We start from the raw sequence: 14271 nt of genomic DNA on the forward strand, positions 1-14271 counted from the left end.
AATTAAAGGTATTAAATGTGATCTTCACTTTTCCATGTCCTCTCTGTCCCAACTCCCATCTAGGTGTTTGGCACTTTGGAGGCGGCCAAAGAGAAATACCACATTGAAGACTACTGTGTGAGTCAGATATCACTGGAGCAGGTGTTCCTTAGCTTTGCCCAGTTTCAGCACTGCACACAGAGCGAGAGGAACTAGGTGGAGTGAAGAATCTGTCCATCCCATTGCCCATTTCCTACACTACGTGCACACGGCCCTTACGCAGGGACTTGCCTCGGTTACACCGCCAGGCGTGAACACATGCCGGAGGATGTCTCCAGCGCCGTTTTTAACCTTGGACACGAACACACACTCTGCGGGTCAGTGGCAAACACCAACTTCAGCATTTCTTTTATTGTATCACCCGGATGTGTCTTTCTTTGGTCACTCATGCCATTTGCTGTTGTTTAAAAGTAGAAGAACTGATTCTGATTACGACACGATTACACTGACTCTTTTTAGTGAGGTCAAACAAAGAAAATTGCATCACTCAGTAGATACTACCACTACTATGAAATGTGTGTGACAGGGATTATTTGTGTGTGTGTTTTAATTGAGTGTACAGACTGTCATTTTGTTATTTATGATTTTTATTACTTCTTGTGTGTGTTCAAAAATGTGTGCTTTATTTCGGTGACTGTCAATCATTACAAGAGAACGGACCACTCCAGTTGATTTGATTGTGTAACTGTCGCACACCTTTGAGCCTTATCTAACAAGTGAGGGTTCCTGTTTCTTTATGTCGCCCTTATGAAGAAGGACTGTTTTTGTTTTTGTCCTTAAGAGCCTCTTAATGTTGTTGCCAGATGTACATAATGCGATGTGTTCATGGTACTAAAACCATTTACTCATTTAAAGACTGTTTTGGAATCATTAATGGATGCATGCCTAAAATAGGACTTGCAAAATGCACGAAACTGGGAGAGCAGAGAGCTGCTAGTGAACAATAGAAGGCCGTCCAGACTGAGGATTAATCCACAGGGTACATTTAGTCTCTTCTTAGAGCATTTAGTACATCTCAATTTTCAGCTCCTGTGAGGTAACTATTCAGTTTTAGCTGCCCAACAAAAGTACAGGAACAGTGTGTTACTATGTGGATATCAGCTCCACTGCTTACGTGGAAGCTGTTTATAAAAAGAAAACCCCCACAAAGTGACGCTGGAGATTTTACTCGTGCCATTGTTCTGGTGAAACTCAAAGTCTTTCAATTCAAATTGGCCTAGAACACCGAGACTGCAATGACCTTTAAGGATGTTTTGATGCCTTTATTGTTTTTTCCATCAGCTGTGCATTTCACATGCTGCACCTGTGCATGTGTAAAGACAGCGACAGATAGAATGGGAGCACGCTTCCTGGATTCATCCCAGAGTCTGCAAAAGAGACTGAAGACTTTTAATGTCTTCAAAAACGATTTCCTACTCAGTCTCCTGCTTTTATAATCTGGGATAATCACACTGAGTCCTTTATTTGACATTCCTGTCCTCAAAGAAACACTTCAGAGAAGTGAAATGAATGTATACCGTCTTACACACAAAAAGCTCTCTGACAGTTGTATTAACAGCTTGATATTATTCGCAGTGCTTTCTTTATGCTAAACAAGAGACTGACATTCCTAAAAAAAAACCCCACTGATGTGTTGCTTAGAGGTTTTCAAAGGTTTTTACATTATAATTTCTGTGTATTTGCACAAATCCTCTTTCATTATGTGTGTGACTTGAAATAACAGCATTGTTAGACAAGTAGAAAAATGATAAACATTTAAAAGGTTTGCGCTGCTGATATTGAAGAATGTTTAATGCTGAAATGTGGTGTATCAAATTTAAAAAGGGAATTTACATCATTGTAATTACTGTACTGTACTATGCCATGGGACTGACTTTGTCAACTCTAAATGTATCGCTACTCTTTTTAAATTAAATAATGCTCTATGCAAAAGGATGCAAAGCCCAGTGTGGGATCCTGTTTTTATATTTCAGTTTGCTCAGCATTTGTCCTGAATGTTTTTGCATGCCACCAGAGGTAAGTGGTGAAGGTTTTGAGTTTATTTTATGTTGTTGACCTCTTCCTGGACGAACCACACTGTGACAGACAAGGATGGGCAACCACATCATCCCCAGAAAGCTAACTATCCCTTTAGGCCCCACAAAACCCCCCAAAACAAAACGCACACAAAACAAATGTATGTTAGAAATGAGTTTATGTAAATCTAAGCCAACCTAAACCTGGACATCATGGCATACCTGCACAGAGAAGCAGGAGAATTGAGGTAGGCTAGAGTGAGATAGAGTGGATAGCACCAGGTGTTCGAGTGGTTTACGATGCCCAACACCACTGGAGGAGAGCAGGGACAAGACCAGTAGGAATGTAATCGAGTATTCAAGTACTTTACTGAAGACTTCATGTACTTTAAGTATTTTTTTTTAATCTTATGCTACTTCAAGCTTTTACGCCACTATGTTTTGCTCTTTGTTCCATTTATTTTGAAGTTTTCATTTTTTTAAATTCTTTTTAGATTAATTGCATTGTTATAACTCAAACTACCCAACAATATATAACTAATTAAAATTATTAAAGAGCACAGGGCTACACATGAGCCTGAAAATGATGCCTATTGTTTTCTGTGCTGATTTTATTTCCGATTACGTATTCTGATTCTTGCTCCCCCTGTTCCATCCCATTTCAGAAATCCTGGAAATACTTCTTCCCTGCTACATTTATAATTTCATGTTTGCACATCCTGATGTCCAGCAGCCTGTTTGGAGAGTCACATGACATTGCTCATAGGGAAATGACTATATAAGCAGCAGACTTTGAATAATGGAGACCACTGTAAGGTCCTTCTTTAGTTTCCGAGCGAGCATTTTGACCTCCACCAAGTTAATCTTCTGGAGCCTTTAGTGACCATATTTGTATGAGCCTCATTAACAAGCTGCCACCCATGAACTGTTTGGATGCAATGTATCTGCTACTTACTTATTGTTAAGTGACAAACTAATTAAATATTAGAATTCCACTCCCCAAACTTAGTAGATCAGAATCAGCATACTTTATTAATCCCTAAGGAACGATGAGCTGTATCACACAGCAAGCCAGATATTTTTTTTTTTATCAGATAACTGTGTTAAAATGTTCCAAAAGCCACCATGAGCACAAACAAGGTGGAGCCCCAGGGGGCAGAGGTGGCGCCTAACAGACCTCAATCTTCTACATGTCTCTGTGTGATAAATAGCAACCCGGTAACTGAAACATTGCTGACCCTAAAAAAACATAGCTGTGGCTTTTTGAAGGGTGAGGCAGCTCTCACTTGCTCTGGCAAAACAAATTCCTGTAATTAAATCGCTGGTGGGGTTACCTAATGCTCCGGTGAGATATGCATCTCACCTGTGCATTACCACAGGGGCGGGAAGATGATTGCTAAACTTATCCTGGGAGTCCCTACAAGGAAGCTCTGGCAGTTTTCACATAAGTAACACAGAGAAAAACCACTGACACCGGACAGAGATGGCACTTTTTGGAGATTTTAACTTCTCCAGTTCCACCACCGTGCTGGCTGCTGCTGTTTTCCTGCTTGTTCTTTATTTCGTATCTGTCAGTTACATTTCCAAGGAAAGAGGGAGGGAACCCCCAGGACCGAGACCTCTGCCTCTGCTTGGCAACCTGTTGCACATTGACCTCAAGAGACCCTACAAAACTCTGCATGAGGTAAATTAGCACGTCTTCTCGTTCAAAAGAAGCAGCTTTATGAAAGATTGCAATGTATTTAATGCTATTTAAGTTGTGTTTTGCTTAATTTTTATTCTTCCAGCTTTCAAAGACGTATGGGTCAGTATTTACAGTTTATTTAGGAACCAACAAAGTTGTGGTCTTGGCTGGTTACGAAGCAGTCAGAGAGGCACTGGTTAACGATGCAGAGGAGTTTGGAGAGCGCAACATCTCCCCAATATTTAACGATCTGAACCGAGGTCATGGTATGAAATTATTTCATAATACCATTTATTCTGTTTCATTTTACTATCACAAATAGTCCGGTCAACATATGATACCTGGCTTCTCAGAAATGACTAACAGCACTTATAGCTGTTATGACTCGCATGACTTCATGAAATACAGGTTTCCTCTCCATCCAGAATTTAAAAAATGATAGTTTATATAAGTTTAGTGCTACATATTCCTTTAATGTTGAATGTCTTCCAAGAGTATGTGACCCTGTTTGTGTAGTTAACTATGTAATATAGCACCTTTATTATTAAATTGCTTCAATCATCTAGGTAAGGAAATCCCAAAACGTTGATCCTGTTCATCTCGACATAGCGTTTTCTGTGCCATAAACGTTTTGTCACTCATCCAAGTGACTTCTACAGTCTCAGCTGACTGCAAGTTTCCCCTGCTTTATAATGTTCACTGACCAATGATCATGAAACTGACATTGTTAGTCAGTGGTGCTAATTTCAGTCATTGTGCAAATGTACTGTACTGTAGTGAAAACACTACATCCAGATGAACAGAATCAACTTTTTGGGGAGTACTAAATGTGATATATTAAAAAAACAAAAACTACTTCAAAAGTTAAAAAATGTAAAAATACTCATTGCTTTCAGCCCTTCCTTGCTGGTGGTTTAAGCCTTGTCAGCATGTTTCTACTTCCATCTCATAAATATCAATTAATTGATTGTTTTTTTATTCTAAAGGATTTTATGTTTTGTAGGAATTTTGTTTGCAAATGGAGAATCGTGGAAAGAGCTGAGACGTTTTGCCCTCACCACCCTCAAAGACTTTGGGATGGGCAAAAGACTTTCTCAGGATAAAATCCTGGAGGAGTGTGGCTATCTGATTCAAGTGATAGAAGAGCATAAAGGTATGGCAATAGTATGTGTACATGAACCATGAACTTCAACTTAAAGGACTTTTACAAATTAGCACACTTCTAAATGTTATATTGTGCATTTCTGTTAGCCCGTGTATGGATTTATTTATTTTAGATTTTTTTTCCCCCTTGTGTGTCAATTTACAGGAAATGCTTTTGATACAGCTCTTCCAATAAATTACGCAACAGCCAACATTATCTCCTCTATTGTGTACGGAAGCAGATTTGACTACAGTGACCCTGTATTCAAAAACATGGTGAAGCGAGCCAATCAAACCATATGTGTCACAGGTTCTGCATCAGTCCAGGTTGGCTTTTTGACTTGACACTGTTTTTAAAATAAACTAATATTAGCAGTGTGCACAGGATCGAGGTCTAAATTGATACTGTTACAGCTTTAACAGCAATCAGCATCCGTTTTCATGCTGATTCAGATTTGATGAGTTGGTAAAGTTAGCCCCGATGATATACTGTACATTCATATATGGAAGTAGAAAGTTCTGTGAGGCTGTACAATCTTCTAAAGCAGCTTAAATTAGCAACAACAAACAGACCTCATGACCTGATGTTTACTACACGTATAAGGCTTCGTTTCTTAAAGGCTCCCATTCTACTTTTGAATACCCTAGGACCCACAAGTAAACCAGGAGTGCAAAGTGGTACTATGAGGTCTATAAGATTAGACTGGGCCTGATTGTTCAAGACTTTGTAAGTGTATAAGGGATTTTAAATTCAACTTTGGATTTAACAGGAAGCCAATGAAGACAAGTGAATATGGGAGAAATGTGCTCAGTCTTTCTAGTCGCAGTCAATACTCTAGCTGTAGCATTTTGGATCAACTAAAGGCTTTTCAGGGAGTCGTTAGGACGGCCTGATAACTGATCCAGTTCATGTCATGTCTTATCTGACTTGGCTGATTGTTGCTTGGCCTCCACCTCGTGACCTGCCTGGCTGAACAGAGATCCCAGGGGCTAAAGTCCCCATCGAAATTGCTCCCTGGAAGGCATACACAACTCCCTACAATAACAAGGCTCTAAACATTCAGTGAAGAAACACAGGATAGAGCCAAAGCTGTAGCGCTGCCATAAGCAAATCTGGCTCTATCTGGTGCATTGGAAATCTGATTATTTGCTTTTTCACAAGCTTTTTTCTTCTTATTTCATAAATTTGAAATTTGTTATTAATGCTCATTGATGCAAAGGCAGTAATTCTTAATCATGAGATACAATAAAATGTATATATGACACAATATGCACTGACAGTCATTAAGAGAATACATGGTAAAGCTACTTGAAAATATCAGATATATATTTAGATGCACAGCAACAGTAACTTTGTTATTTTTGATTTAAATGATTTCTGTGAGGGAACATTTAAAATAAGTTAAATCATTGCTGCTTTCATAAAAATGAAAACCAGGATTTAGTGAAACAATGTGTAATAATACTGTATGGACTTTAATCTTTTTTAATATGTAAACTGTAACATGTGTCATATGACAAAGTAAAATGTATTTAATTTTATTTCTAATAATTCAGTGTCCTTACTTGGAATAAGCTTTGTTTTACTGTTTTTTTCACAGCTTTTTAACATGTTTCCTCGGCTGTTCAGTTGGATAAAAAACCGCCAGGTGGTGTTAAAAAATGTTGAGATGACTGTCAGAGATATAAAGAATTTAACTAAGCATCTGAAAGAGACTCTGGAGCCCGGACTGTGCCGAGGGCTTGTTGACTGTTTTCTGATTCGGAAACAGAAAGACGAAGTAAGACAATATGGGTTTTTTAAAATTATGGTATCATTATTTACAATTTAGGTTTGATAGCAATAAGCAATGTGAGTGTTACTTCTCATAGGACTCCTGTGTTTTGGATACTCACTACAATGAGGAGAACTTGACATTCACAGTGAGCAACCTGTTTGCTGCTGGCACTGACACCACAGCAGCCACACTGAGATGGGGTTTGCTGTTAATGGCCAAATACCCACACATACAGGGTAAGGAACTGGACAAGACATGCAAGTCTCACAATAAAGGGATGTGCATGATAAGAAATACCACACTGTTAATTTGGGTTTTACCTAGGACTGAATAGGGGTTGGTTGAATAACAATGGTGTTCACCTTGGGGTGGCGGTCAGAATACACAGGACGCACAAATAAGGTTATTCCTTATTTACTGTTATTCTTTAACACAACAGCACAGTGATGCAACCACAGGGTTACAGGGGTGGTGTACAACTCGTAGGTGGGGTTTGTGTGTATGGGCTCAATACTAAAGTAATAATGGTATTTCTGGTATAGCACAACTTTATCCTTTCAGTAGCTACCAAAAGTTAAGGGACCTAGCTTAGGATATTCATATAGAGATCCTCCAGCTTCAAACTGTATTACCCTTCCAGGACCTGAAGCTCAGTAAAGCGCCCCTCCGCCAGCCAAACCCATCTGTTCTCTGACTGGATTGTTAAATTTATGATTGACATGACATTGACCAATCAGGTGAAAGGCTGAAAAATTGGGTAAAAATTCGTACTCGTAAGTTGAAAGTCACACACAGCCAGGGAACTTGAGCGTAGAGTTTAATACGCAGATTTTTGCTTTGTATCTGTAACCTCTACGGTGGGCCTGAGAGGCCAAACGGACTACAACTTAAGAAAACACCAGCAATAAGAAAAACACTGCAAAAGCACACAAAACACAACGGAAATAGGAAAAATGACAACGAAAATAAGAAAAAAAACAGAAACAGGAAAAAACATTTCCAAAAGCACAAGGGAAGTGTTTCTGGGGAGACAATAACCCGACGGACCAGTTGCAGGAACCAAAATGTGCTAAGAAATGCGCTTGGAGACACTTAAAAGAAGTGAAGGATCTATCGGTTTTGTGAGGAAAGAAAAGATGAGAGGTAAGTGTGTTAGCCTAACTATTAGCCTAAAAATCCGTCATCATGATAAAACACACCTACCATTTTTTTGGTTCCTGCAACTGGTCCGTAGGGTTGTCTCCCCAGAAACACTTCCCTTGTGTTTTTTCCTATTTCCGTTGTCCTTTTTCCTATTTCCGTTGTGTTTTGTGTGCTTCTGCAGCGTTTTTCTTATTGCTGGTGTTTTCTTAAGTTGCAGTCCGTTTGGCCTCTCAGGGCCACCGTAGTAACCAGACTTTAACAAAAAAATTGTAACTGTGTAAATATTTTTTTTACAGACACACAAACTTACACACTTACAAAATTCAGTTCACAACTACACATTTGATTTACGAGTACAAAATATTTATGCCCACAATTTGAGCCCATATGTGTGGTCTGTAAACAAAACATATACAGAATGCTGAATAGACCCTGTGCACGAGAAAATGCTAACTTCCTGGTTTGAGACCGGATGTGGGGTTGTACATTTCCGGTAGCTTTATTTTGCGGTCAATCGCTACTGCGAAGATATACTCCAAATCATGTCCAAAACACGAAAACGGAAAGATCGCGTTAAGTTACAAAGAGCAGAAGGTGGGAACACTCACCACTGTTGTGTCATAAAAAAATCTAATGATCAATTTTGACGTTTAAAGAGTTTAGATTGATCAGTTGTTTACATCACTCAACACAAGCAGAACTGCATTACAAAATCAGAAGACACATCGTCCACATTCAGAAGCACATCTCTGTATAGTGACTGGTCTTATGATTTAAACAGGCAAATGTTCAGCATTCAAACTACAGGTGAAGAATAGTCAAACCAGATGTTTTACAGAAATGTAAATCGGCGCTTGATTCATTCATTTGCTTAACTTGTTTTGGACCGTAAACCAGGCACGAATAGGACACCGGAAACAAAGCTCCCCACAGGAGTTTCCGCACCAGAAGTAGCATATGCTAACGTGCACATAGTCTATATAATAAGGATTCAATCATGATGTCTACTCACAGTTCTTTAGACAAACTCACACCATGCCTAGACGTCCACTGTTGAGTCAGTTTACAAGGTGCCTCTTGGTATGTGTTAGCGTAACCCCCGTGCTCTGGACCGTGTACTCAATAGTGCAACTGTGCTCTCTCGCCACAAGGGGGCTCTTGAACACAGTCGACAGCCTTTCCAACACACATAGTGTAACTTTACATAAGGTAATAACCAGTGTTGGGCAAGTTACTTTGAAAAAGTAATTCAATTATAGTTACTAGTTACTTCTTCAAAAAAGTAACTGAGTTAGTAACTGAGTTACAATATTACTTGAAAAGTAACTATTGCGTTACTTTAAAAAAAAAAAAAAAAAACGTTTAACCCTCTGGGGTCCAGGGTATAATTGGCCATTTTTTACTACTTTTGATTTTCCCTCCACATTTTACCTTTAAAAACTATTTACTTTGCCTTGTTTGGCATCATTCTTTTCAGCACAACCTCACGTGTCTGAATTTACAGTTATGTTTTCATGTTGACATACTGTATTAACACAATTGATCTAAAATCAGACAAAAACCATAAAATCAGAGTAGAAAAAGTTATATATTTTACTGTAACAACCGCAAACATGTTTAATGAATCATATTTCATAAATGCAAATATAAATTGTCAATTTTAAAATCCTATGCACAAGTTTTGCAAACAACAAAGTTATTTGCATCCATTTACCTTGATTTTTTAAATAACCATTTCAAACTCTTTACAGAACAATCAACTGTTCTGCATTCAATAAGATGCCACACAAATTATTTGTGCCACTCCAAAAAAATAATTTCTGCCCACTATAAAGAAGAACATCACAGCCTGATACCTGCAGATCTGACAGCAGCAGGTGTATCACTCCTGTTTCTACCTGGAGACAGCAGTCGCCTCATTGTTCTGACACACAACACAAAACACAACACTACACACTAACTACACAAGACAACACATTAACTACACACTCCAAACATGCTAAACGTCACAAATCTCTCACATCTCAAAACTCGCTCTCTCTTTTTCTGCTCTCTCTCTCTCCGTCACTCCTAAAACTTCCCCTGTGCTTTGTGTTTTGTTTTGTTTTTTGCTCAAAAGCAGAGTGCTTGCTAGCGCTAACGTGGCGAAACTATTGAGGAAAAAACGCCGCGTATATATTGTTTATCATGACTCTGGTTTTACGTGGCCCATCAACGCAATTTATAAACTGGTATATATCACCTTGTTGCTTTGTCTTTAAGTGGTCATGTGATTGGCTTACCACGACTACTTTATTCTTCCTCAGTCAAACAGCAGCACTCATGCGATTGTTTTGCCCCCTCAGCTCCAGGTGTTGTGCTAGACAGTGATCGTGATTACCGTCCGCGGGAGCGCGCAGCTGCTTAAAGCTGTACTTACATAGTCAGCTACTTCCGTTCAACTGATATAAGATGCGGTAAGCTGAACACAGCTTCAACCGTCTGTTTGTTGAAAAATAGTAACGGACCACGTTTCCTTGTTAGTAACTGTAACGGCGTTGTAACGATAGGAATAGTAATTAGTTAGATTACTCGTTACTGAAAAAAGTAACGCCATTAGTAACGCCGTTACTTGTAACGCGGTTATTCCCATCACTGGTAATAACACATAAATACGTACATAGAGTTCAGTGTCCTGTTGGGCTACAAGACCAAGGACTTCAGTTATGGGCTTACTGACATTTCAGCATGTGATATCAGAGAGAAAAGGCAAAAAATTAGGAGTTTTGTCTTTGTTACTACCAGTCAGTGGAAAATAAATACACAACATGTCATATGCAAACATGTACACCATAACAATATTCTGTGTATAATTTTAGAAACTTGCTTTTACACAGTTTAGCAGATCTGTTAAAACTAATGCAGACAAATGTGTTTCTTTCTTTTGTCTCTGCAGAGCAGGTCCACGAGGAGCTGAGCCGGGTAGTAGGAAGCCGTCAAGTTTGTGTAGATGACCGGAAAAACCTGCCGTACACTGATGCAGTCATTCACGAGACTCAGAGACTGGCGAATATTGTCCCCATGTCTGTTCCTCATCAAACTAGCCAAGATGTCACCTTCAAGGGATACTTTATCAAAAAGGTCAGCTGCTGTACCTAAATATATTTTAACATCTTGATTCACTTCTGATAACCTGAAACGATTCTGTAGATATCTACATCTACATGAGAAATCTTCTTGGTTTCCCACAGGGAACTATTGTGTTTCCTCTTCTCACCTCTGTCCTGTATGATGAGAGTGAATGGGAGAGCCCACACACTTTTAACCCTTCACATTTTCTGGACAAAAAGGGTCAATTTGTCAAGAGAGATGCCTTCATGCCCTTTTCTGCAGGTATGACAACTTTGATCAAATGTACACTTCCACAGACGTGATTGGATTTAAATGAGTGTAAACTGCTCTTGCAGGTCGCAGGGTGTGTCTCGGAGAAGGTCTGGCTAAGATGGAGCTCTTCCTCTTCTTCACCTCCCTCATTCAGCACTTTCGTTTCACTCCTCCACCTGGAATCACAGAGGATGAACTGGATCTCACACCAGCTGTGGGATTCACTACCCCTCCTTCATCTCATATGCTGTGTGCTGTCAGTCGCCAGTGAGAGACTAGTGATGTGTCAGTCGAGAACGAAATGGAGTCGGATCTTTGACATGAACGACGCGAGCCGGCTCCTTATCGCGAGCCGTGGGTTTTTTTTTTCTTTCTTCCCTCACCCTCTCTCTTGCACTTTTTTTCCGGGTCACTCTGCACGCGACCCTTGTGCTTTACGCTGGGATGAGGGGGGAGGGGCGGTAGTTACACTCAGTAGCACAGGAACAGAGCGGGAGGGAGTGACAGAAAGAGCCAGGGACAACAACGTCACATTAGAAAGGTATAGTAATCATCCACAACTATTTTCAGTTGCAGATGATAAAGGATTCAGAAAGTTTATTCATGCAGGTCCATATGACAGAGAATATGAATGTTCTTTTTGTTTTCATATTTTAATTTATATTTAATTGTGTTGTGGTTTGCAGTGTTTTGTGTTGTTTCACTTTAAATTTGTAAAAGGAAAAAGCTGAAAATTTAAATAGTTAAAAGTTGAAATGTGAATAGTTGGCTCTTGTATTATATGATTTATTTAAACATTTTATGTGGAGTGAATAAATAAAAGTATATTTACGGTGGCCCCTAGAGACAAAGCACGTACAAACTCCAAAACACGTACAAACCCTGAAGCACGTACAAACTCCAAAGCACGTACAAACTCAGAAGCACATAAAAACTCAAAACACGTACAAAAGACAACAGAAGTGCTCCAGAATGCTAGGCGCAGTGTTGAGCTTTTGTTACCTAGTGGCTACACAAGCCAGCAAGTACCAACGACCGGATTTGGTGTGTGGTAATAACAGGTAAATGAACTTTGAATTTTTTTTTTTATTATTTGAATATATATGAGTGCTTGTGTATAAATACACAAACAATACACATATGCTTTCAATTGTGTAATTTAAGTGATCTAGGTAGCTCTGTTTTGGAAGTTCAGTTCATGCTAGAAATGTGTTTTGGAGTTCGTACGTGTTTTGTCTCTAGGGGCCACCGCATATATTTATATATAAACATATATAAATAAAACCACTTTTTTTACATTAGTAATTCCTTTTGTGCATAATTTTATGTTATTGTTAATAATAAATTAATTAAAGCAACAAAACAACCTGAAGAGCCGGTTCGGAGCCGAAAGAGCCGGCTCTTTTCAGTGAGCTGGGGTCCGTTCTTCGTACCTCGCTTACTACATCCAAGATCAAATGACACATCCAAGATCAAATCATCGCGCCAACTTTGAGCTCGCTAATCCGGTTCTCCGAACACACCTGTTGTTGACGATTAGTATAGCTGGATGAAGTAATGTGAGATCACTGGGTGGCTTAAAAGGGGCTACGCATCGATAGTAGAAACATTGATCGGCAACCCTGTGATTGGTCGGCGAAGATGTCGAAGGAGCGCGCTCAGTATTTTACGGCAGCAGAGCAAGAACTCTTGATTGAGGGATTTCAGGAGTTTAATTAAAACGCAAGGGAACACTGCAAAGGCTGCAAAAGCAAGGAGAGAGGGCTGGCAGAAAGTTGCTGACAAATTAAACTCGTAAGTAATTTATTATATTATATTACATTATATCCTCTTTCACATTAGAGCCACAACAGGACCCACTAGAACATGGGAACAAGTAAAAGTGAAATATAAGAATATTCTACAGAATGGTAATATTTATCACTTATATTGCTTTTAGTCTCTTGAAAAGAGACCCTGAAATAATCTGTTTGTTTGTAAATAATACCCTCACGGGAAAATCGATATAAGATAAGATAAGATAAGATGACCTTTATTAGTCCCACACATGGGAAATTTGTTTTGTCACAGCAGGAAGTGGACAGTGCAAAAGTTATGAAGCAAAAATTAGAATAAAATAAAATAAGAATAAATACAGTACACAACTGTACAGAATAGAATAAAATAAAATACTATATACAGTAGAATAAAATAGAATAAAATATACAATAAGATAAAAATAGAATACAAATGCTATATACAACTCAGTAAAGATACAACGATGCCAGAAAAGATTATTGCACATTAGTGTTATTGCACATGTGTGGATGTGTGTGTTTGATCAGTTAAAGTCTTTGTTGTGGAGTCTGACAGCAGTGGGGAGGAAAGACCTGCGAAATCTCTCCGTCCCACACCGTGGGTGCCGCAGTCTCCCACTGAAGGAGCTGCTCAGTGCTGTCAGAGTCTCATGCATGGGGTGGGAGATGTTGTCCAACAGGGATGACAGATAGCCACCATTCTCCTGTCACTCACCACCTCCACTGGGTCCAGAGGGCATCCTAGAACAAAGCTGGCCCTTCGGATCAGCCTGTTCAGTCTCTTCCTGTCCCCAGCAGAGATGCTGCCGCCCCAGCAGACCACACCATAAAAGATGGCTGAGGCCACCACAGAGTCATAGAAGGTCTTCAGGAGTGGGCCCTCCACTCCAAACGACCTGAGTCTCCGCAGCAGGTACAGTCTGCTCTGCCCTTTCCTGTAGAGGGCGTCTGAGTTATGAGTCCAGTCCAGTTTGCTGTTCAGATGAACACCAAGGTACCTGTAGCTGTCCACAGCCTCAATGTCCATACCTTGGATGTTCAGTGGTTGCAGTGGAGGATGTTTGTGCCTGCGGAAGTCTACCACCAGCTCCTTTGTTTTACTGGCATTGATCTGGAGGTAGTTCAGCTGGCACCAGTCCACAAAGTCCTGAGTCAGTCCTCTGTACTCCTTGTCGTCCCCATCAGTGATGAGGCCGACTATTGCAGAGTCATCAGAGAACTTCTGCAGGAAGCAGTCGGTGGAGTTGTGGGAGAAGTCTGCAGTGTAGATGGTGAAGAGGAACGGCGCCAGAACCGTTCCCTGTGGGGCC

The 14271-nt window shown here is 39.8% G+C and overlaps 2 protein-coding genes across 3 annotated transcripts in view; both read left to right on the plus strand.

Annotated features, from left to right (window-relative positions):
• Positions 1–1969, plus strand: part of abca3b (ATP-binding cassette, sub-family A (ABC1), member 3b) — a 31788-nt gene extending 29819 nt beyond the window's left edge. The window contains exon 31 of the mRNA XM_063471870.1: positions 64–1969. Coding sequence (XP_063327940.1) covers positions 64–195 — 132 coding nt within the window. The 3' untranslated portion in view covers positions 196–1969. The remainder of the gene's footprint in view (positions 1–63) is intronic.
• Positions 1625–11436, plus strand: LOC134626242 (cytochrome P450 2K1-like). Of its 2 annotated transcripts, XM_063471873.1 has the most exons (10): positions 1625–1671; positions 3570–3738; positions 3842–4004; positions 4742–4891; positions 5048–5208; positions 6483–6662; positions 6754–6895; positions 10738–10922; positions 11033–11174; positions 11249–11436. In XM_063471873.1, the coding sequence occupies exons 1-10, from the start codon at positions 1625–1627 to the stop codon at positions 11434–11436; spliced, it is 1527 nt and encodes a 508-aa protein (XP_063327943.1). The 2 variants fall into 2 exon arrangements, with proteins under 2 accessions (XP_063327943.1, XP_063327942.1); XM_063471872.1 differs by lacking the exon at positions 1625–1671 and having other exon boundaries at positions 3538–3738.
• Positions 11437–14271: the final 2835 nt, after the last annotated feature.

This window comes from Pelmatolapia mariae, linkage group LG4 (assembly GCF_036321145.2).
Source record: "Pelmatolapia mariae isolate MD_Pm_ZW linkage group LG4, Pm_UMD_F_2, whole genome shotgun sequence".
Taxonomy (NCBI): domain Eukaryota; kingdom Metazoa; phylum Chordata; class Actinopteri; order Cichliformes; family Cichlidae; genus Pelmatolapia; species Pelmatolapia mariae.